At 40.1% G+C, this 25,165-nt stretch overlaps 1 protein-coding gene across 6 annotated transcripts in view; it reads right to left on the reverse strand.

Moving 5' to 3' along the window:
* The window catches only part of ANKRD44 (ankyrin repeat domain 44), a 137,866-nt gene that overhangs the window by 50,912 nt on the left and 61,789 nt on the right, over positions 1–25,165 (reverse strand). For 5 of the 6 annotated variants that reach the window (XR_009958789.1, XM_062578843.1, XM_062578844.1 and 2 more), the window contains 8 exons: positions 22,843–22,921; positions 14,588–14,658; positions 10,906–11,106; positions 9,210–9,297; positions 6,810–6,952; positions 5,204–5,416; positions 3,649–3,727; positions 74–188 (listed from right to left, as the gene is read on the reverse strand). Coding sequence is in view for 5 of the 6 variants with exons in the window: in XM_062578843.1 (XP_062434827.1) it covers positions 74–188; positions 3,649–3,727; positions 5,204–5,416; positions 6,810–6,952; positions 9,210–9,297; positions 10,906–11,106; positions 14,588–14,658; positions 22,843–22,921 (989 nt within the window). In the remaining variant the exon portion in view is untranslated. The remainder of the gene's footprint in view (positions 1–73; positions 189–3,648; positions 3,728–5,203; positions 5,417–6,809; positions 6,953–9,209; positions 9,298–10,905; positions 11,107–14,587; positions 14,659–22,842; positions 22,922–25,165) is intronic. The other variant, XM_062578845.1, reaches the window with a different exon arrangement.

The following is a 25,165-nucleotide window of genomic DNA, read 5'->3' on the forward strand; positions in this document are numbered from 1 at the left end:
CCTGAGGACAAGTGTTTCCTGGCACTGGACATCACACTTGATAATTAGAAACAGATCTGCTGCAGCAACCTACTTGGCAGTGTCAGCTCCGCTGGTTATGAGAGTGTTAATCAGAAGCTCATGTCCGTATCGTGCAGCCACATGCAGAGGGGTGTTACCATCCTTATCAACACAGTCAATCTCACCTCCTGCAAAAGACGTTTTCATACAGTTTAACACAGCCAGATTAAGTGTGAACTAGTGACTACAAATGTTCCGTCTCTTAATGAAAGTAGCATAACCAGTTCAGCCACACAGATGCTGGATTTCAGAGATGGAGAACCAGCGCTCAACAAGCTGCCAGCTGTCAGCAATAGGTACCAAACATGCTCTGGCAGCAGCATTTTCACCTCCCTCTCCAATTCTTTCCAATTCCACCAAGTATACTTGACATTGCTTTTCCCCAACACTGAACAGGATGACATACAATGGTAAATAACATGATTCAGACTTGCTGCTCAGCTAAAAGTACAAATGGCTGACTTGAATTAAACTACAAAACTAAATTGCTGAGATGGTGCCATCATTCTTTAAGTTGGCTACTCAACCCTACCTACACCACAACGATGTTAACGGGAGTTCATCCAGAAGCCCCACGCTGCAAACAGCAAGCATTGCATGCGCTTTTTCCACGTCTTATGCAAGAACAACCAAAACAGACCAATTACAGGTCCAATTCCTGTGTTTGACAGTGGCCAAGAGCAGCTGCTGGGAGCAGCGCCGAGTTGCCCTCATTTTGGCACATCCTCTCAGCCCTGCCAAGCTGAGCACAGTCCTGGATGGGAGGCGGCATTTGCACCGCTGTGTTAAGAACCTATTGATTCCTCCATATTATAGAAAAAGGGTAAGAAAGGACCTCAAAAAGCTTAGTCAGTGATTCAGTCTATTCTTTATGATCTTGTTGACTGGTATCTGTCTCACCTGTTGAGAGACCTCAAGAGATGGAGACTTCACCGGGCCCAAGGCAATTTGTTCCAGTATCTCCTTACCTTATAGGACCAGAAAATCCTACACTGTGCTTAACTAGAACTTCCTGTTGCAATTTCAGCCTGTCACCTCTTGTTTAATCCTCACAAGTCAGAAGAGCAGATTATTCCTTTCTTCTCTACTGCAGCCTTTTACCGATGTAAAAACTGTTATCAAGTCCTTGTTTTCTTTTTGGCCCAAGCAACCCATAACTCAAATCTGTCCTTGTAAGCCCGGTTTGCTACACTCCAACCATTCTCCGCCTCCCGGCCAGTTCTCTACAAGTGGCCCACACCCTTTTTGGGAGTGAAATGCCGAAAGCCAGAAGCAGTGCTACAGCTGAAGTCCACCAATACTGAGCTGAGCAAAACGATTACTTTGTGCTTGCTGACCCTGCTCCTATTTATATATTCCTGTACGATGTCTGTCCTTCTCTCTCTCTCTCTCAAAAAAAAAAAGAAAAAGAAAAAAACCCAAAAAACCAGCATGACACTGTTGACTCATGTTCAGCTTGTGATCCACTATAAGCCCCAGATCCTACTCTGAGGCACTGCTGCCTACCCAGCTGTTGCCCTTCCATGTTTTTGCAGCCAATAAATCCCCTCTGCATGCATTACTTTTACTTCCATTTGCTCGCACTGTAACTTAGTTCTCCAGTCTTACCGGATCACTTTCAATTCTGACTCCAGTTTCTGCCCAACTACCAGTAGCTCCCAAGTTTGTATTTTCCCAAAATGTTAAAAACATACTATCTATTTCACCACCCATGTTACTGGCAGAAACACTGAACAGTAACAGACCCAGGAAAAAACTTGAAAATCCTCTTGCTACACCTTCCATTTCAAGGATGCTCCATTTATTGCTAACCTTTAAGTGTACTGCTAACTTTTCAACCAGTTAGGCACCCACACTGTAACATTTGCATCCAGACCGTACACCACCACCTTGCAGTAAGAATACTTTATGAGAATATGTAAAAGGTCTGGCTATATAGCATTTTTGAATGGTAAATAAAGGTCAGTGAAATGCTGGGACAGACTGCATGGGGGGCTGTGCAGTCTCCAGCCATGTAGGACTCCATCATGAACATGACCTGCCCACAGAAAAGCCAAAGGACTGTGCTCTATTCACAAAGACTATTACTCTGCTGTAGAAGACAACTGACATATTTCAGCATGTTTTACTCTTCAGAAATCCATGCTAGATTGGCCTCCCTATCTTCTAAGTGTTTACAGCTCATTCATTCACTCATTTCAGATTTTTTGGCTGGGGTATATCTCATTCTCCAGCTCCCCCACTTTTAAAGATAGGTACCACAGTTGCAGTTTTCCAGTTTTAACCCTGTTCTTCCTCCATCAGTCCTCAGAGATAACAGCCAAAAATTCTGAGCCGTTGTTAGCCAGTTCATTAAGTAGTGTAGGGTAAAACTATAAACCACTCACGTGTTTGACCTCCACAATATCCAATAACAATGAGGCATAAAGTCAATTGCAATTAAATCTGTTCACAATATTAAAATTATAGGGGCAGGAAATGAAGGCAGGAAGAATCAAATACAAAGTAACTTGAAGAAGAGTAGAGAAGACTGAAGGAACAGAGGAAGAATTACCAACTCTTTCATACACAGATCCCACACTGAGCAAACAATAGCTATCATATCTGAGTAAACAACTCAAAACTGCATTAAAGCACATTTTCTTTCAGCTTGCTTCCAGCTCTTTCTATTATTATTATTTTATTTATTCAAGGAGTGATAACCTGAAGGAAGCATGATTTACCAGAGATCTCCATTTAAAACACATTTTTTTTTGTAAATGTAAACATTTCATTTATAGCATATCTGCTCAGCCTTCTTCAATATCTCTCACAGAGCAGCTCTCTCAAGAGATACTACAATGTCCAAGTTTGGGGCTGTAGTTAAACAAACAAACTGTGGCCTACAAGGCCTCCATCAGATCTCCAGTTCTAACATTTATCATACTCTGTAGTATTCTTGGACAAAACAAATATTTAATTAATATGATTGATAATTAGGAATCCTAGATTCTATTGCTGGTTACTCCAGCAATTTTCTTCTGTTTTTCTATTATTTTTTAGTTTCTTACTTTTTCTAATGGTCTCCTTCCCTTCCAGATTATTTACTCAAAACTTAGTGAAGAGGGTTTGCTATGAGAAGGTTGCGGAGCTTTGGGAGGTGAGAGAAGTACAGCTGCTGCATGTGTGTGGGGGGTGGAAGGGGGCGCGCGGGGGATAAAACAAAATGATCCGAGCTCTGAGAGCACATAGACTCCCAAGGGAAGAAAGTCAGAAGATCTTTTTCATTCTTCCATCATGGGAGAAAGTTGTGTGTTTTCCTAAGTTGATCAAAGACCTAAATACAGCTTTTAAGTCTTGTCAGGTATAAGATCACAAAAGATTACATAGACCACTGTGAGCTGGAAGAACATGGGATTTTGCTAACAACCAAAAACTTCACTTGTGATGATGATGTGGAACGAGAGCTGCCAGTGCAGCTCAAAGGCAGAATTTGACAGAGAGCTAAACAGACTACTGTGTCAGTGCTCTGGGTCAGAATAACTAATAATTCCAGTTTTGTCAATGACTGGTCTTTCAGACCATCATCGACCCAGCAGTGAAACTCACCATTCTGAATGAGGGTCTGTGACCGTGTAAACCTCCCATGGACAGCTGTCATGTGCAGTGGACTCTTCCCATCCTTACTCTAAACAAAAACAAAACATAAAAACAATCATTTAGCATCTAAAGTAATGGTAATGATTTGAAATCTTGCAGGTAATACAAATAGCTCAATAAACTATAGCTGGTCTCCAGATAAAACCTCCACTGGTTTCAAGGGCTGTAGGACTGAATCTGTCCATGATGATAAGCACAGAAGGTATAAGCACACAAGAATAACAGCTTCTTTAGCAATAAGCTAGAAATAGTCTGGAGATGAGCTTATCCTCAGAGCCTGGCTGCCTGTTTATAATGCCTAGTAGAAACCTACTGACAGATGATGTACTACTCTTGAATATTATTTTAAAATAACATCTCCCACTATAATCATTATTTTCCCTACTCCTTGTATCAAGAGAAATAAAAAAAAAAAAAAAAAGGCAAAAGAAGCACTAAGCTAAGTTCCAGCAGTCTCAGAGAGATTCAAGAAATGTAACCTATTTATTTGCATTTTACAGACACATCCTAAAATACAAGCCACGACATTAAAAAGTTTCGGTTAATAAATTTCCACCTAATGAAAAACAGGATGTCTACAAAAGATATTTAGAAAACAGTTAAGGCACAAGGAAGGAAAGGTATAACAATGGGAGAGCAGTGTTCTGGGGTCTAGAGGAAGAAACCAAGCTTGGGGAAGCCAAGGAGTTGAGAAAATAGTAAGGGAAGGATGCCAACCTTACCACTCATGCCACTTCACTTCTACTGGAATGGAGCTTCGCATTCACTGGCGAGCACAATTTCTAACCTCATTTTAAATAGAGTGCTGGCTATCCACTGATTTCAAAGGTCTTACCATAGGTGTTAAAAGCTAGGAGACCAGTTTTATAGACGGGAAACTGAAACATGTAGAGTTTAAGGTAGAATAGCCAAGATCTTATACGAACTCAGAGATCCTTGGTCTTCTAATACCTATGCCAATACCCTCTCTGCTGGATTGAAACAACTCCCTTCCAGCTTCATCGATATTTATCAATTGTATCTCAAGAACATTCAGATATCCTAAATAGCATCCAGCTTTATAAAGAATAGGTAAATAAAAAAACCTTGAGTTCTTACTTCTCAGAAAAGTCAAATGAAACTTGTTAGAATTAATTTAATTTAATTGAATGTATGCTGCAGGGGAAGGGAAACACCAAAAAGGAATAGTTCCTAGACTTACCACTGTTCACTGATAAAAGATTTTGACAGAGCAACCAGAGCTTTATTTTAGCACTGGTTCATGCCTTCAGGAAAGTGGCTGGCCTAGGTTGTCATTATGCCTATTAAGGCATTGAGAGCTTTTCTGCTGTAAATTAATCTCATCCAGTTTAACAATTAATGTTCTCAGCACCACTCTTCTTCCACTAGTCAGTTCCCCGAAGAAAGGCCTAAAGCCGTGCTGCAGTTCATTACTACAGTTTCCAGACTCTTGATGTATGCAAAATAGGATAAAATAAAATTGAAGCTGAAATGCAAGTTTTACCTGAATGTTTACATCTGCCCCATTATTCACTAGCAGTTCAAGACACAGTGCTCCATGAGTGGAGGCAGCAGCAAAATGCAAGGGAGTGAATCCATTATTATTAGGCTGATTTACATTAGCACCATAGTCAATCAGCTCATTAACAACAGAATCCTGACCGTTGTAACAGGCAATGTGAAGTGCAGTATTTCCATAGATGTTCATTTCATCAATCTAAAGTGAAACAAAGAGAGACAGTTAAAATTACAGACATCAGCTTATTCCTTTACATAATGCATCACACACTGCAAATAGAAATAGCTGGAGGCTTGAACTGTCAGAGGGCATACTGTTCAGCAACAAATTTCATTGACAAAAATATACTCCCAGAGAGCTTAACTCTGAATACTTTACATTTACTATTATTAACTTTTTACCCCATTGGCAAATTTTGAAAGTCAACTTGAAGCTTAAAACTCATAGTAGGACTATCTAATGATGAAAACAGAAGTTTTAATAAGCTGGAAAGGTTTTACGTTTAAGGGGAAAAGTAGGATAAATAATAAGCTCAGAATCTTTTAAAAATAATTACTTCTACTGAATTTTTGTGAACAGAATCAGGCTTAAGATCTTTTTACATAGATTTCTTTCGAGAAGAGTGTGAAGGTGTTTGAGTGATGGGAAGGAGAAATTACACAGCCATTTACACTTCAATAAGAACCCACTTCCAGTAGTTCTGTATTATGAGAATAGAATTAAGAAGATGTTATTTTTTAATGACTGGCTTAGAATTAATCTGTTGTTCTGTAAAGTAAGGTGCGACAGGTTGTACAAAAGACTCAGGGATGATCTGAATACTCTTCCACAAATTCTAGCCATCTAAAAGATCATATTCCTAGTGGTGGAGAATGTTGAAGTTAAAGATAGTTATTAGCATGGTACTGCTAATGACAGGAAACACCTATTCGTCTTCCACTTTACAGTCAACAGCCTGCGAACACAAAGTTTTTATTTTCTCTTGTAAGGTCAAGCCTGCTGGTTGTAACGCTGGCAGAAGTGAAGTATCATTGCAAAAGCAAGGCAATGCAATTTGACAACTCTGATGAACCACTACAGACCCTTGTGGTCATCACACTGCTTTGTACAACCGGTTTGACAATATTAGACTAATAAAAGTCTGTGCTCTGAAAAAAGATCTTTTCCAAAGTGAAAATAATCCTCCATCAACTACAGAGGAAATAAAGGACCCTAAATTTAAACTGTCTGAACTGCAGCATAGTAAACACTTAGTGCACATACTGTGAACAACTTCTCATGGTATCAAAGGGAATAATGCGCAAAGGGAGCTTTCATTATCCTGTCTTCTAATAGGAATAAGATGTTCCCCAATTTCTTCAGCAAAGTTGCCTGGAATTTATTGTCCATATTACACATTTTTAGTCCAGAATGTCTCCTGGAACTTGAACCAACAAACTAGATGAAGCACAAGACACTTTTCACGGTCCACAAGTGGGAACTATTTTCTTTAGAAACTCTGCCAATGCCTGTAGTGTCCATATGGAAAGATTAGTATCTTCAAACACATGGAGAAACATGGAAGCCACAGAAACACCAAATCACCACATACCTCTACACCCAGATTAAGGAGATGCTTTACAACATTAATCTGCCCATTGGATGCAGCTGCATGAAGTGGAGTGTAACCCTTCTTGTCCTTACAAGTCACCTCCGCACCATGGTTAATCAGTAAGGCAACAACCTCCAGGTGACCTTCAAAAGACAAGAGATAGTAATCAATGAGCGTACCATCCTACTGCATCACTTCCCCCAAATTACTGCTTTCTTGGTAATGCTCTGCCCTTTATGCTGCTGTTTCATAACACACACAGAGTTTACAAGAAAAAGAGCATTCCCATAAATGTTTTTAATCCAAGGCGCAGGCCTTGTCAAGAAATCTATGCAATACATACATCTGTATGTATACAATACATGCAATACATACATCATCACATCTGTCAAATTTCCCCTTAGTGTATTATTTTCCAGCCATTAAAAAGAAACAAAACTACACCTCTTTCCCTGTTACTTCTCTAAAGTTCATGTTTTATTCTCCCTTTTGCAGAAAGAACAGTGAGTACAGGAACATGACAATATTAATCTTCCCAGAAGTATCCTGTTGACGTCATCTGTAGACCCAACTGTTAATGTTCATTTTTTTCTTGATAATACCTAATTTATTTAATAAATGATAAACTAATTTTCCATCAGCATCAAGGACAGAATACTAAACTGTATTCAAGTGAATGAAGAACTTGATCCAAAGCCTACCAAAATCAACATATGATTTTCTACTGAATCCACTGATTTTTGGATAAAGTTTGTGATTCTCTAAAACTGTATTATTAACATACACATTCACATTTTTTGTGAAAAAAAAAAGATGAATATATGGCCTAAGTGCTTGAATTTGAACTTACTGTGTGCATATGTGGGTATAGATACACACACACTTACACATTGTATATATGTACAAATATACACACACACACAGATGTATCCAGTCTGCAGACTGAAATAACCACAACAGTTCTGACATTCACACAGAGTCGACTGCCAGGCTCACAGAACATGTGTCTTCAGGAGTAAAATGCCCACTCTTGAATTAGGCCTTCCCTATAAAATAGGGGGGGAGAGCTGAGCACTTCAAAATGCAACATATAAGCCAGCTGACTCCTTAGTTTCCTCTTCTCCCCGAAGTTTCAAAACTTCTCAGGAGGGCCCTAACCATCAGAATTAAAGCAAGGCAAACTGAGGGATAGTCCTTATGCTTCCTGTTGAAGCACAGCTTTTATATATATATATATATATATATATAAAGAATAATTGAAAAATTATTAGGTCAGACTGAAAGACAGCAAACGCTACACGAAGCAGGGTACCATCCGAACTTTTGCAGCACTTTCACAACAGAGGCAGTTCTGGCCATGTGCAGGACCTAGGACACTTCACTGACAAACTCCCAAGTGCCCAAAGACTTTGAAGTACCCAGGAAACTAAATGAGGGTTTATAGGATAAGATGCTTCAACCTCATTATCTAAACTCTGTTCAAATTCCACTACAGACTCCTAAACGCTTTGTGAGCACACTAGCTCAAAAGCCAAATCACAATTGTTACAAGAGTCTTTCCACCGGTGCATTAAAAAAAAAAAAGAAGAAAGAAAGAAAAAAGGCTTTTCTAACAGTTTGAAAAGTACCATTATATCATTTCCAGAAGTGCCAGAACAAAAAGAATTTGAAAGATCAGGTGAAAGACTTCTTGGTAAGAGACTATGAATTATAATCTGGAATATATTGCTAGGTCACCACAAAAGATCTTGAATAAGAATAATCAATATCACCAGTAATGTAATTCTAGCATTTTTAAATTATAATGCTCCACTACAATAAATCACATCCTTAAATTGAATTAAATAATAAGGTCAATTGATTTTTTAAAGCAGTATTTGATAACACCACTGATATTCTGAATTGCTGCATCAGTTGCTCTTGCCCGATCTGGAATAAAAACTGATAATTAGCACCTGAGAGAAGGAAAGGCTACGAGGCACCTTCCAACAATATCATAGCTTAGCTACTTCAAACAAAGATAAATAGCAAACATTATGATCACATTTATCTGCATTTTCTATAATACAGTTCTTAGCAAAAACTGATTCAAAATAACCTGTATTTTCTCAAGTCCAAATACACATCAGGCTGGCATTAGAGTCAGGATAAAAAGATCAAAGGAAAAAAAAACTACATCAAAAGCCCACTTGAATTGCATTAAAAGGACAACACAGCCAACATCCCACCAGTTGCAAAACTGTAAATGGACACTGCCTGCTTAGACCAGCTGATCCCTTCCCCGTTAAGGGTAAACACCACGTTTACTTCCAGGGCAAGGTCTATGTCTCGCCCATTGTAAAACACAAGTCAGCTTGTCAACAGCAAGTTAAAAGCAAGGAACAACCACCCGAGGCTTACCCATGTAGGCTGCCCAGTGAAGAGCTCTTCTGTCCTTTTTGTCAAAAGCATTGATGTTTGCCCCTTTGGCTAAGAGCAAGTTTACCATCTAAAAGAAACAACATCAAGTAAATAAATCCTGTAGGTCAGACACTGAATAGTTTACAACAAATCATTCTAGCAACTTTTTAGCAATAAAGTTGGGATCACAACATCTTACTTTTGAATGATACATTTGTGAATTACGAAATTACTGTTGAAAACTGTGTGCATTAGTAACAGAAATAGTCCTGGTTGCAAGTAACCAGGAGAAGCTTGGCACCCGCAGAGCAGACTGACAGCATGCAGGGTGCTGCTCACATCAGCTGTGACTCCAGTGTACTTCAAATTCAGCTTGGCAAATCACAACCTAGAGGTAAAACAGTCCTAGGAGAGAAATATTGCTCCTAGCTTTTACAGTTAAAGCCACATTTAAGATATTTTCTTATAAACTGGGACAAGATTCCTCTAGACCTTGAAGTAACAAACTCCAAAATCTGCTTGATCTTTCAACCAAAGAGCGCCTGTTTCCTGCCGTACTGCACCGATAGATGGCCAGGCCATTCCTTTCCTTTCGTCCATGACTACGTGGACAGAAACCGACCTGCCTCATATACGAAACTGGAATTTTAGACAGTATGGCTAAAAGATGAAAAGTTGCTTTCCCTATTGCCAATCATCCAATATTAAACATGAGAAGAAAAACAAAAAAGAATGAAAGCTGAATGAAAAACACATTCAACAACTTTCTTTTCCTGCAAAACATCCTAAAATCTTAAATTACAGGGCTGCACAATTGAGTTCGTCTACTACACTGCTTTGCCACAGTAAAGGATCAGCTAATAACAGGAGTCAGTAGCATTTCTGATACCCTCTATCCAAAAGCTCAGGAGCTTTAATTTATTAGACTCAAGTATTACTGCCTTTTTTCTAAAATATAGTATTTTAAAGGCCAAACATCATCATCCTTTCAGATGAACTACCTTTCTTCTTCCTTCTTCTGATTACAGTACAGCTGATCTCTTTCTTCCAACACCTCATTGTTGACAGAATCCTACTGTTCCTGGCGATTTTTTTATCCCATGCCTAGACCTTCAGAACGATGGCATGGGCAAACAAGGATCTTTCCACCCACCTCTAATGACAGTAACAGAACCTTTTATGTAGAGGCTTTCCTTATAGAACTGTTTTTATACAGAAGCAGTAATTAGACTAGAAGGTTTCAGTTTCATTAGGTAACCAGAAGCAGCATGTACAATCTTCAAACCAGAAGCACGTTTTTAAGAAAACTAATTAGAAAAGCAGACTGACTGGGTTTCACACAGCGCTACATTTCTTCAGTATGAAATTCCTTCTTTAGTTTTCCTTGTCTACCTGCCTCTCAATTTTCACAGGCAGTTAAGATCAACGTAGCCAACGACACGCTGGAATTGCTGGGGCTGGTGGCACAGCCAGGTGTCCAAGCTCACACGCACACCTCACTTGTGCGTCGGCACTGTGCAGCGCGTGCCAGCCACTCTCCTGCTTCTGCAGGCAGGAGACCCAGGCACAGAGTCTGGAAAGCAGCTGAACAATAGGAATGCTCCTGTCAGGGACACGGGCCTTGGTCTAGATCCAGCCACAGCAGAGGAGAAAGAAAAAAAAAATCCATTATCATTTATGCTATAGACCAGCTTACCTCGATGTGGCCGTTGAGAGCGGCGTGGTGCAAGGCTGTCCGCCCACCCCGGTCGGAGACGTTGACGCTGCTCAGCATAGGAATGATCACCTCCGCACACTTCACCGCCTTGTTTGCGGCCGCCACGTGTAGCGGTGTCTGCCAGTTCTTGTCCCGAGCATTGACATCAGCTGAATGCTTAATCAATACTTGCACTGCTTCCTGCAATGGCAACACAGTTATACCTATAAACAAGCACTCAGAGTAAAACACAGGTTCCACTTTCTCGACAGCATTATTATTACCTATGTATCAGATATTGCCAGGAGAAAGGAAGAACATCATTTATCTAAATACCTCTCAGGTTAGTGAAATTACATCAGTGACTCAAATGCCCGAGTACACATTGCCTGTGCTGTCATTCAGAGCAGTGTCCTCGCAACCAAAATTTCTCAAATTGATTTTAGGATATACAAAGCCACCCACATAGAGAGAGCCCAACCTGTTCTGCTGGATAACCTTCAGTACCACAGCCATTGTAACTGTGCTCTACCAGATGAAATTAATGTATTTAGTCAAGCTCATTGTTACAAAAATTATTTACAAAATGAACAGCACATGATTTTGGATTGGGAAGTCATAACGAAATGCTGTAAGTTTTATTTACAAACAGGAAAAAGGAAAAAAATAAAACAAAATACGTGAGTACAAGAATTTAGGTTTGCAAAAACATGAGAATCACAGGCAAGGGTCGCTGCTGGTGTCCCTTGTTCCCATTGGCGTTCCCTCCCTTCCCAGGCTGAGCACAGGCCAAGGGTCTTCCCTGCAACATCCATTCTGTCAGCCTGGGACCAAACCACCTCCCCTAAGGTTAATTTTACTGGTCAGAAGTGAGTATCTCCTAGTGAGAAAACATCCTGTTCTTTCTTGAGAGACTGCCTCACTAGGACATTTACAATCAGCTCTTCTCTGTTCCTACTCAGGCATCTGCCATTAAGCGAGTCAGATAAAAAGTCTCTCACAAAATTGGATTTTGTTTCTTCTTTCTTCACAAATGCACTAAACACAAAGCAACTACTGGGACACAGCAGCTTGCAAGCAGCCTCATCTGCTGATTACAACCCTCAGCTGGTAAGTGAGAGAGAGCTCTAGTCCTACATACAACCTTATTTTATTTCCATAATGTGAAAAGTTTTCTAATAAGTTCAGCCAAAGTGTTATTAATGAATAACAAATACATCATATGTACGTATAAATAGCACTTTTGTATTTGGAAAGGCCTGGGAGAGTGCCTGCAGGCTCTATCAACAGTACATCCATTACTAGGAGCTTTAATCCTTTGTCCTCAACTGATTTCAGCAATTTCATTTTCTATGGCCATCCCACAGACTGTCCTCTAACAGTCAGCGACATTGCTTGTCTTAAAGTACCTATAACGATATATCATTGTTGATGTCTCAACAGGATGTTTTTTTAAATCACAGGCCATTTATTTTAAAAGTCGTTTGAAGATAATTTGCTGGGGACCTACCCAGCTGGGATTACAATCCTACGTGAAGTCAGCAGAAAAATTCACATACTTAGAGAAGGAAGAAAAAAAGTTAAAGGAGAATTTTTAAGAGCAAAGATTAAAAATTCAAAGTCTGAGCTGATAATCTTTAAACATTTTTTTAAAGCATTTACACAATTTTGTTCACATCTGCAAATCTGTTGCTCTGTCAGGCAAGAAACCAAAATGTTAATGTCTTTAGGAAGAAGCGTTAACCTTACGGTTTGTGAGGGCATGAGATAGGCCCTTTTATTACCATAAATTCAACAACTGCATGCTGCCCACAGGTACTGCGTTGGATTTTGTACTACTATCTTCAGTGTCTCTAGTTATCTCAAGTTATTTGAGTGAAATCTCTTAACTCTTTCAAACTGTATGAAGCTTGCAGCTGACGCATCCGTTAATAAACCTGCACAGACACACTTGAGGGTTGTTGCTTTCTAAATAATCATTTAAATCCCTGTGGCCCGCTTGAAAAGTCACTAAAACAGAAGTAAAAAGGTGTTCACGTTTTTAAGCAATCTATAGAAGGTTGCAAGGAGACATTTTCTGAATCTCATGAAAGCTTCATTGTAAAAGATTGGTATTAAAATTGGTAGGTGATCATTCTAAAAGCAACAAAGCCCACAGGAAATTAAAAAAAAAAAAGAGTCCTTCTGGACCATGAATTGAATTACTACTACCACTATTAACTATGAACTTATCTATTACTACTATCAATTTGGTCTTACTTTACTGAAGCTGTAAATTTGCTAGAAAGTCTATACAATAAAACAAGAGCAGCACTGAAAAGCAAAAACTCAAAGGAGAAGCAAGCTATATATTTATAACACATATAGCAGCCCATAAAATAGCATCAAAGCCTGCTCTCTTCCCTTGCTGCTTCAATATAGTACCTGTTATGTCACTTATTTTTTGAGGTACCAGAACCGCCAACTCAATGGGAGACAATTTCTCATTGCGAAGCTGGGTTTCAGCAGCACAAGAGTTAAAGACAGGACCAAAAAAAACACAAAAAGACATGCATTTTCAGCTAGGATTGTCACTGAAAATAAAGGTCAGGTACTCTGACACATCCAAAAAACAACCCAAATATGTTGCAATCTCGATGTCAGGATTGCAGGGTGTTTTGTTGTTGTTGTTGTTTGGTTTTTTTTTACGATTTAGACCTGACCTTTGTTTTCCAGCATGGCTTTCTGCATTTTATCTCGTTGCAGCATTTGCATTTTCTCAGCTGTCCCTTTCAGAGGGCTTTGGTGGATGCCAGCGGCTGGGAAGCCCAGCCAGCAGGGAAACAAGGCCCAGGCTCAGAAATGCGCTCAGTGCTCCTGCCCTCCCTGACTGCACCCGCGCTGGCACTGCTGCGGAGGTGATGCCATCAGCCTGGACAACGGCCACCCTCTGTGTCTTTTACACGTCCACCCACCCCCAGCAGCCAGCTCAGTTCACAGTTGCGTTCACTGTGTCAACCGCACATTAGGAGGATAAAAGCATACAAGGGGGCCCAAAATTGAAAGCCAAAAAATAACGGTGCAGTGATTTCAGTCATGTCTGAGCTACGTTCCCGATAGCTGCTCCTCCATGAGATGGCAATGAAGAAAGTTCAACATGATGCCAGAAGATTTCTAGTTGTCAAGTAGACAAAACGCGGGCTAACCCTCTTTATGCACAGATTGAAAGAATTAATACAAAATCCAGTGGAAGCTCTGAAATGCAATTAACCAAAAGAACCTATGTAGCATATGTGCTGGATCATACGCACATCTGCTCCCTCCTGGCACACAAGACATCCTTTTAGATTTATTCTTCCCTATTTTACTGCTTGAGGATGGTGTGTCTAGCCCATTACAGACTATCCCACTCCAGCCAGGGTCACCCGCTCCCGATGGCTGTTCAATAAGATTTACTGTTGTACCATAAAGCATTGCACAGGGAGAAATCAACCACACTAAATGGTAAACACACACACCGCAGCCAAAAGCTGCATCTGCCTTGTAAAAGCTGGCCCTTCTCCACTTGCCAAAATACTAAAGGCCTGGTGCCCACACTTCTCCCCTCCTTGTGTCACCGTGCAACCTCCTACAGCTTTAAACAGTCCGGGTTTTTCCCCAGCATGTCAGTCGTGCAATAGCAGGGTAATCAAATCTTACTCACTTCACTCCTTGAAGCAACTGCTCGATGGAGAGGAGTCAGCCACATATTGTCCTTGGCATTGACACGAGCGCCTGCAAGCAAACAGCACAGGTTACATCCATGCCTCGCGTGCGGCGCGGACAAAAGCGTTGCCCAGCTGGTCTCCTAGTAACACGAGCAGAGCCATATTTAGCACTCACAGCGCTCCCCGCAACTCTCCTGGCACTCTGTTAACCTTGGAATTGCATTTCCATATCGCAAGCAGACGGGACAGGAAGCAGGATTCAGGAGGAAAGGAACTGGACAGATTTGGCTATTTAGCAGGAAAAGCTGAGTTTACTGGACATAACGGAAGCGAGATCTGTAGGAGATCACGTGTGTGTTGTCCGTGTGCACGTCTGTGCATTTTTCTTTAGATCAACTGACAGAGTTGAAGAAAGAGCAACCCTTCGACCAGAACGCGGCTGCAGCGCGCGGACCCCAACCAGAAGCGAGCCTGAACAACCATCTCGTGTTTCCAGCTCTATCAGCCAGTACACTAAAAAGATAAAACCTCTGTGACAAACTCTGCTTGCCAGCTTAGCAAATCTCGCTGTGGTCAAGAAACCGTGATGGGGAGATTGCCGGGTGAGGAGGAAATTGGGGACTCAACACTATGGCTCTCTACGGATCCTTTTGCCCTGCGTGCAGTCGGGTACTAATGCACGCTCCAACACCGACGCTGGGCTGCCGGACGGGTTTGGGGCTCACTTGCTGGAATCAAGGTGCAGGAAGAATATTCAGCAACTATAGAAGCGCCGGCTGACTGCAGGCAAGAAAGGGAGCTTGTACATTTCTGTGGCAAGACAGATGTATTTCGAAGAAATATTAAAGCTATCCTCTGAAGTGATAACCTAAGAAGGACACCAGTGAAAGGAGCTGGAGAAAATAATTTTTAAAGAAAGACTTAACCTGAGAACCTTCCTCTCAGGTCTGCAAGTAGCAATACTAGTTCGAAAAAACCAGCATATTTAGAAAAAAAATTTCTAAAAGGCACTCTAAAAGGAAAGCACAAGCATCACACACTTATCCTGGATGAGCCTCTGAACTTCGTGAACAAAAGCATTCTTCAGCTTCATTTTTCACCATAATTTAAGTGCATATAAAATGCTACAATTAATAAATCAAACTCCCTGAATCAGAAGTACTTCTCCAAAAGCTATTTCTCATTAATATTAAGCTGTTTGCCTCTGAATCACAGTCCTTGCTAGGAATCCTGCCAGATAACCAGGGTCCAAACAGGTTCTTTCAGATTTCCAGGAGTTGGTCTCTCAGAAACAGAAAGCCACATTCCTAGACTGCAGCGGTTAGAGACAACTCTGTACCCCGTGGGACGTTCGGCTCTCCAGGCAACGCACTTAGGAAAGCTTTGTGACCGTTATAAAGTGTTTGCTAATGCATCTACATAAACTAGGAAACGTGTTACCTGCATTCACCTTTACGAGAAGGTCATGGCGACTGATCTAGCACCCAGCCCCTCGCTTGCACTGCCCTGCGCACGCTGGAGGCACAAGGCAAGGACAGCCCCCGCCATCAGGACGCTTACAGACCACAGGTCACACGTACCTTATGTTATACTGATTTGGCTGCAGAAGGGTTTTCAGATGCAAATTACCTACATAAAATGCTAATAATCAAACCAAATACCTCCTCTCAGGTTTAGAGATTTATTCTGTATTTTCCTTGGTGTTTTTATTTTTCTTTTCTTAACTAAGGTTTCTTAACTAAGGTTTCTTAACTAACCCATTCAAGAACTCCCACATGCAAATGGTAGCAAACCAAAAAGACTTGCATGTGACAAACATCATATCATTCTTCAGTACTTAATCACTATAGCAGTTGAATAAGATGATTAGAAAACCTAGGGAAGCATCTCTTCAAGACTTTCATTGATCCCCTCAGCCTTCAAGAAGCTGAAAGAGCTGCAAAGAAAACAGCTAAAGAAAATAATTAAAGCAAAACAATACCAGCCACACAAAATAATACACAGCATTTTATCAACCTTGTCTTCTCAGCTGTTTTCCACATTTCTTTTCCTCTGTGGTTTTACTGTGCTTTTTATGTGACAAAGTGAAATTGCTCTTGCATTTCCAATTCAGTGTTTAAGTTCAATATATATATATTTGTGATTTATGTTTCTAAGGAGTTGCACAATTCAGCTGTTGTCTGTTCATCAACAGACAGAAGCTACTGTTGTCCATTTACCAAGGCACATACTTTCTGAAGAGATGTTTCAAAAATGTTTCCCTCCCTACGGTCTATTTGCTTCACTGGAATTCAGCTCCCCAGCTGCTGCTGGCGGGCAAGGGCTAGCAACAATCAAAGAACTTCACCAGCACCAATGCACTCTTTTGGGCAAGATTCAGTGTCCTTCTCTTAACTCTTCAGCACATCACCCCTGACAAATAGCCACTGAAAAATAAACACCTTCAGGTAAGAATCTTTTCTCAGACACCTGGCGAGAACTCGGCCTGCGGGGCGGCGGGGGGTTTGCACAGACAGATCTGAAGGAACGGTTTGGCCATTACATCTGATCTGTCAAGTCAGACAACACAATGCATAAGATCAAAGATGAGCTCGACTGAGGATGGACATTCTGTAACCCATCCTTCTTTAATGACCATTTCGTAATCTTTGTGATATTTCACTCTCACATTTTCTGCCAAAAGAGGAAGAATTTGCCTCTATTCTTTCGAAATCTGAAATAAACAAACCGATGTTGGCTTTCAGAAACTAAGTTAACACGTCCTGATCCTAAAGGAAGTACAATTTTCCATACCAGTATATCTGCAAAATCCACAAGTCTCAAATAAGTCTAGCTTCTGAAGTCTAAATCTCTGAAATTAGAGATAGTCAACAGATGAAGGAGACTCCACTCTTTAATATATTAAATATCATTAATAGATTAATGATACTACTAACATGTACCTTTCCATCTCCTACTATAGGAGACGGTATTAGAAATAAAAATATAAGGATCTCTCCCCAATAAACACACAATCACAATATAAAGCAAAGATATGCATGAAGACAACGTAACAGGGCTGCAGTAGCTGATAGATGGACCTAGGACTTACATGAGAACAAAACAACACAGTGCTGGATGGGAACAAACAAACCAAAGAGTCTGAGAACATCACACAAAAGAAACAAGAGGCCAGGCAGGATTTTCCTCAGAAATCAGTCCAAGTCACTTGGTAGGGTGTGAAATGGCCTGGGCATCCTGATGGTGTAGGGATCCCACTGAAATCACAGAAAGGAGGAGGAGAAGGCAGGTAAAAGCACACAGGTGCTGGGTCACTCATGGCAGAGAGAAGAGATGGTCCTGGGACTTCCTCCAGTCCTTCACCCAAAGGGGACACTGCTAATCTCAAGGATGAGAGTCTTAAAGCCCAGGGACAGGTAGAGAGAGAAGCTCTATTTTGTGGTTACAAAACATCTCCTCTTATTAGTCACTCACTTCTCTAAGCCTCCCCTTCTTTAGCCTGCCACAAAAAAAAAAAGCCCTGGACATGAATTCAGGTTATGCAGTACCTTCCCCTGCTGCCTGCCTGCCGGGGGTGGCCCAGGACCCATCATACACACGGTAGTCTCACTTCCAAATCCCCATGCCAGAGCTTACTAGGACACCCCTCCAAAGCAAACTCACATTTGTCCTATTCCTCATCCGTCCTGCAACTTGTAAAGGACTGATGTCAATACTGCATACATGCTCCCAGCGTAGAAACTTCCTGCCAAAAGGCTCAGAGCCTTTTGAAATAGTAAAAGCATGATAATATCCCCAAGACCACAAGCTCCCGTGGGACCTTGGAACAAAAGGGACCATAAAAAGAGCTCAAATATTCCCCTTGGGTGCCAGTTAAAAGCCCAGGAGGAAGAGAGAAACCAGCACACATGAGAACAGAGCTTGAATTTGCCCAGGAAGTTCTCACACATCCACAGACATGTCATCACAGAGAGCTTCACTGATGTAAGAGATGCTTCCCTAACCCTTCTCCTTCCCCACAGAAAGGAAGTGGAGAAGAGGTGCTCAAATCTCCTTTAGACTGAAAAATAAAAAATAATAATAATTAAAAAAAGCATGCAACACATTTCTCCAGTTTGATCATGAATCAGATCGTTGATCTTTGAGCTGATGTAAATCTACCTAGCCCTGACATTTAATGGACCAGGGTGGTTTATACAAGTTGAAGGGTCAGGCATGTGTCTCCTATATCAATTCCACACAGATTCCACTCCAGTGGCTACCTAGAAAGCCATTTCTGGTATGTCTCCAAGTATCCAGGCAGAAGCTTTATTCTTTAGCCACTCCATTTATTTGTGCTGCCATCAGTTCATGGGCCAGAAATCTTAGGGTGAGCATATTTCATTTTTTTCTCTTCGGCCCTGGACAAAATGCAATGAGTTGTTACTCCTCTCAGCTGAGGAAATTCATGCTGAGAATACTATTTTTTGACCCCAACACCAAGCATTTTTGTGCTTTATCCCTGTGAAAACACCCTCTATTTTTAAGTCAGATAACACAATTTTTCTACTTATATAACTGACTTTATCGTAAGATTAATCTTCAATGAAACTTTCACTAATTAGGCTTACTGGATAAAAAAAAGAGATGCACAGGGAAAATGCTGCTGAGTTCAGCTCACTAACACAATAGCAAAAAGGCTTTTATAACAATGTATAGACCTGCTCTTTTCAGTGGGTACAAATGCTAATGGGCAGCATGAGTACTGACACCTCAGAGATTAAAAGATAAGCCATAGATAGAGCATGCAATACACAGTCAACTTTGCCTCATGTGCTGAACTAGTTGGTTAAGATCTGCACAGCTCCTTCCAACTGCATTCCAGCACAGTCCTGCTGACACAGAGGCAAATTATCGAAAGTCCACTTTATAAAGTTTTTCCACACTCACTTGGATATATTAAAAAGCAAGATATATCACCTTCTTTTTATCCTTCCGCCAATCATATAGCCTCTGGATGCATTTTTGGCAGTAAGGAGCCCCACACTGAGGTGCCCCATAAGAGTACTGAGACTCTTTCCATCATTAGGAATGCAATTGGAAAACAAAAAGCAAAATGTACCCCGACTTCATTAGGCCATTTACTTATGCTGGTAGGAATCAGCGAAGAAATGAATAAAACTGCTTCATCTTTTTCTTCATGTGGATATTCCCTGTGCTGTTGCTCAAAACACTTGAAAAGACCTGTACTCTTCTCACACAACAACGAAACAGTATGTGACAACCAATACATACTGTAAGAACATATACAAAAATAAATTTTATTAACTTTTGTCTCCCAGTGAAGAAAAGCATGTTTGCATCTAACATTGTGAAAAAACATCCAAGCTTAATCTATCAGTACAGGAACGCTCACTTACACCATTGGGCTGGTATCAAGGTTAGAGCAGAAGGAGCAGCTCTATGCCTTCTAAATTAGTTAATCTCCCTAAGCAATCTGATGAGCCCGAATACCCCCTAAAATATACAGCAGAAAACACGTAACTAATCAAACTCAATTGTCTTCTTCTGCCTTCCTTAGCTGCAGTTAAGTTGGTAACCCAAATAAACACGTTTGTACTGCCCGTATAGATCTTTTAAAGTCTGTCCAACCTTCAATTCTGGGCTCCAAAGCAGTGATTCAGCAAGACGACATACAGGTCTGTGTGAAAATGAAAAGCAAGACAGGCAGAAAGAGGAGATGAAGAGGGCAACAAAACTGAAGACCAAAATGCAGCAGAGCAGAGCTGGAAGGGGACTGCAGATGTAGGGCACTGCCACACTTAAAGCAGCATTCCCCTATGGCGCTGTTATCAAGCAGAAAAGTTTGGTCCTTTTGTCTTAGGTCCTTGGGCATACGCATGTCCACAGTGTGAACAAATCATGCATACCAGAAGCACTTTAGAGAAAAGACTGCAACATTAATGCAATTCTTTTTAGATACTGAAGAATCTAGAAGAGCTAAAGGCCTTGAACATCCCCACCATGAGAAATGCTTCAGCTGACATTTTCACCTTGCTGGGCAAAAGAAAGTTTTACCCAAGGGTACAAATACACGGAAAGCAGACAGCAGAACTGTTTGTTCTGGGACACAAACTTCATTTTACAAACTGCTTGTTAAGCAAACACATGGTGATAAAAAAAGCAATATCCTCAGGGCTTAAATGAAGATGCTTTTTCATAGCTACTTTTGCATTAAAAACACAGAATATCATGGACAATGTAATGTAGGGTCAGAATGGAAATCCAAATAGGACTCTGAGTAGATGCTATAAACGAGACTAAAAATCCTTACAGTTAGGCTTACTCCATGAAATATCACTCAGAACTAAGACATTGCCACTTGATTAAGTTGTAATTTAATGTCACAGACTTTGTTATGGCCAAGTCATTTATCCATCACAAAACTAACATCTCATTCATTACAGGAAACTGAAAACAGTTTTAACATTTCAGATAAGGTGCAGCAGCCAGTGCTGGACCTGTATCACTGACAATGAAACAAGGTCATACTGCCATAATCTGTTCAGGTGGACAGGCAGGGGGGGAAACTGCTTTCAGACAAAAAAGAACCAACCTGGACTTTTGCATGCAACTAGGAAAAAAAAAAAGAAAAAAATATATCTTTACATTGGAGCAAATTTCACTCTCCCTTTCCCACCCCTTTTCCTATCACAATTTCCAATCTTTTGTTAGTTCGTCCCATTCAATGTTCATTATAAACAGGAGCAGAAAACCCCTGCACTATAATTTGGTGGAGGGCTTGCTCTTGGAAGATTTAAAGTTCAAGTTCTTGACTATGCAAGTTCAAAACAAGTACACAGACCCATTTATAGGACCACTGAGATTCAAAACTGTGGAAGTCTGCCTGACACTAGACAAAGCAGATCAGTGATAAAAGAATTACTTCTATAATGCTGTCTGCATGACGATACCTAGGCACTTATATGTTACAGTCTGGAGTACAGATGGCATATATTACACACTGCAGTTCTAATACCATAAAAGCTGAGTAGTATGAAAATCAGACAAATTAATGAATTAATTCCTATCGCTCAAGGAATGCTGACAAATTTACTTCCCATTACAGTATTGTTTTTTTTCGCCAGTCAATTTAGGCGTATTGCCCTTTGTTGACCTCAACAAATCAAAAAGGAGCTACCAAAGTCAAGGTAAAATTGAGGCATGTGAAATACGGGGTGATCTTAAGTGGCCATGAATAAATTTTGCTTAAAATCTTGGCTCTTAGTCCAATGACAAAGAATGTACTTTGGCCTTTACATCACCAAAAAAAAAAAAAAACTCAAGAAAACACAAAAAAACCCCAAATCAACACAAAAAAAACCCCCACAACTCTACCAGGCTCCATGCATGAATTGTTACTTTTGTTCATCAGACAACATCACACACGATGAGCTTTTTTGGCAAACCCTCAACAAACCATTTAAACTAATATCCAAAGATACCGATAGATTTTAAGTGAGAATGTGAACATTTACAAATAATATTTAAAATACTTTGGTTTTGTCTAATTTATCATAAGATAATGTAAAATATAAAACATATATTGCACTTGGGTATAGTATATACAAACACTTGCCTCCTCTCTACCTTCAGCACAAAAATAACATTGGGTTTAGATAAACAATTTGTCAGATTTGTTTTTGTTTATGGACTACCCACAGATAGGTCATGACTTTATTATCAGTCAGTTCTCCAAAATAACAGTTCTTCTATAACTGATTTGTAAGCTGCTTCATCCACTTACATACTTCGCAGTGCAGGTTTCTATCCTCCAAATCAACTTCCTGCCTCTTAGAATCATGTTTGTAATGTAAATACCACTTATAATTCATTCAAACTCAATAATTTTGCTATTACTCCATCATACTTTTTTGCTTAATAGTAATTCTTGGCTTGTACTCCAGGACTTGAGCCCACATTTCAAATATGTGCTTCAGCATGTTTCTGAATCTACAAATAATAACAGTTTGAATGCTTTACATGTTTTTAAAATGTTTATTAATTCCCCTCAGCCACAGTACATGTTTTATAACTATATCACCAAATTTAAACATATTCTCTTAGCTTGAAAAATATTGAGGACAGTTCTGTGAAACTCAGATACAGACTGTGCCCAAAGTCTGGTGACACATGATCTCTACTGGGTATTCCCTGTAGCTTTGACATTGGCTGATTAACCAGTGAATACTTTATAGAGACAATATCTTACCTGACAAAATGAGAAGCTCGATGATGTCTGCATCTCCCAGGAATGATGCAACGTGAAGAGGAGTTCGTTTCTCAGCATCCTGCAAAAAAACAGTTCATGCAGCTATAAAACATGGCCCGTAAGTGCTAAAGAGTAATGTATTCTTATGCAATGTTTTATTTTCTATATGTATTTCTGCTTGTAATTAGAAATGCAATCTCAATCAGCAAAGGAGCAAAATTTAAGGTCTGAAAACACCTGCTTCTCTCAGTAGCCCTCAATTTTCTTATTGCATAGTTGTATCAAATCTTGCAGAGAAATTTTCTTTGATCTGATATTCTTTTTACAGGCAGATGAAAATCAGATAAAAAACATATCAAATCTCCATCACATCCCTGCAGTCCCTCTGGAGCAAAGCCTGAATACAGCTGTGTAGGGGAAAGAAACCATCCTCCAGTGTTTTTCAGAAGCTGCTCTAAGTATTGCAGTCACAAAATCTAGACCTTCTGGATATCAGACATCTTTTGTATCAACACTACTGCATCAGTCTGCAAGAAAGGTATCTTTGGAGAATGAGTTGCAACTACACATGAGGACAAGACACAATTTTCCTAGTCTAAAAAGGTTATTCTACACCATTTAGCATAGTTGTCAATAACAGCCCCAAACGGGCTTGCACAGCCTAGACTAACCCTTAAACACACACAAACAAAAATATTACCAGTCTGACAGGTCAGTCTTCTACTCTCATGCATGTTGTCAATAAACTTCAGGAATATAGTTATTTTTATTTGATTTCTGCCTTTTTCAGGCTTAACATTTTTAATATTTTCTTTATAAACACAGTTCTGCAAAACCACCCTTGCTTTGATTCCTTTATTCAGATGACTTCGGAACACTGGCTTTTAAAAGAAGCCATTTCTTTTTAAAAGAAACCATTGAACATTACAATTACTGTAATTAACATTACTGTTAACTATATCTTAACCATGTTTTTCATTTCAAATTCTTAACCACTAATACCTGGAGTTCTAAGAGACTCACACATTGGCTAAATTTACAAGAGCAGGACAACCCACCCGCATCAAATACTGCCGACTGGTAACAAGTGCGCTCCCCCAGCGAGCCACAGCAACAGAGAAGCCCTGTCGAGATTCGCGCTCCCTCCCTGAAACGTATCCCGGAGCCCGTCAAGCAAGGTACCTTTTAACATGCCTGAGCTGTAATCACACACTATCTAGTTCAGACGGTCTTCAAAGTATGCTACAAAGGTGGGCAAATCAGTGCTGCAGAGGCATTTGTCACGCACAAGCAAATGCTGAAAAATGTTTCCAGCACTGAGCTGCTGATGACCACAATGTTTAATGTTTTACTTGTGAATTTTTCAAACATCTATAATATACAGTGTCCATAAACTCTTTTGTAGTGGGTTTCAATCATGCATATTAAGCATGCACATAAAACACTCAAAAGACAGAGTACCTGGACACCCTGGCTGGCACAGTTGGGGGGGGAAGCTTAGACTTCCCCACACACACACAGTAGACCAATTATAACAGTATTACAAAAGTCTCAATTTTTTTCTTTCAGCCTCAGAAACCCACTGTATTTTATGGGGCTAAATTCTTTTAAAAAAAAAATCCATATCCAAAAGCATCCACTCAGAAACCTAACAACAAAAAGGATTTTTTTGTGTGTTCAATACCTGGCAACAAGGTAAATCCAGCTTGGCAAACTCACTTGCAGACCTTCGCCTTGACATAATTTGCCACAGCCAAGCTTTCGCTGGCCCAATAACTCCACATCATGAGACAGTGTAACATTAACCGCTGTAAGTTTTATTTCATATTACCTGTCATAAGGCTATCTCGTATGCAAAATACACAGAGATTGATCAAACATTTGTACAAGAACAGAGTCTGTTTTATCTCTTTTTAACTTGTTCAGCTGAATGCATAAATAGCATAATATTATTAACAGCTATATGCCTGTCAGTGGTAAATTCTGTAGCAGCATCTTGCAAGACAGCTAGGTTTGGTAGCAGAACGGAGCAGTCTGATACAAACAATACAAGAATAAGTAATTTTCTGTACCAAGGGACCAAAGCCATTCTGTGTTTTTTTTTTAATGTATAAGCAATTTTTTATAATAAATTGTAAATTTGACGGAAACTTGATAATCCAGGGAAGAAAAGACATGAAATTGGAAAGTGGAATTTTATGCTTCTGCCATGCTTGGATGCCGCCTTTTAAACCCAAGGGGTTGCTAATGGGTGAGAGAGACCTGGGAAAAAAAAAAACAAAAAAAACACAAGAGTATCACCGCTCCCATGAGCAAAGTAGTA

The sequence above is a fragment of the Rhea pennata genome, chromosome 6 (genome assembly GCF_028389875.1).
Source record: "Rhea pennata isolate bPtePen1 chromosome 6, bPtePen1.pri, whole genome shotgun sequence".
Classification (NCBI taxonomy): domain Eukaryota; kingdom Metazoa; phylum Chordata; class Aves; order Rheiformes; family Rheidae; genus Rhea; species Rhea pennata.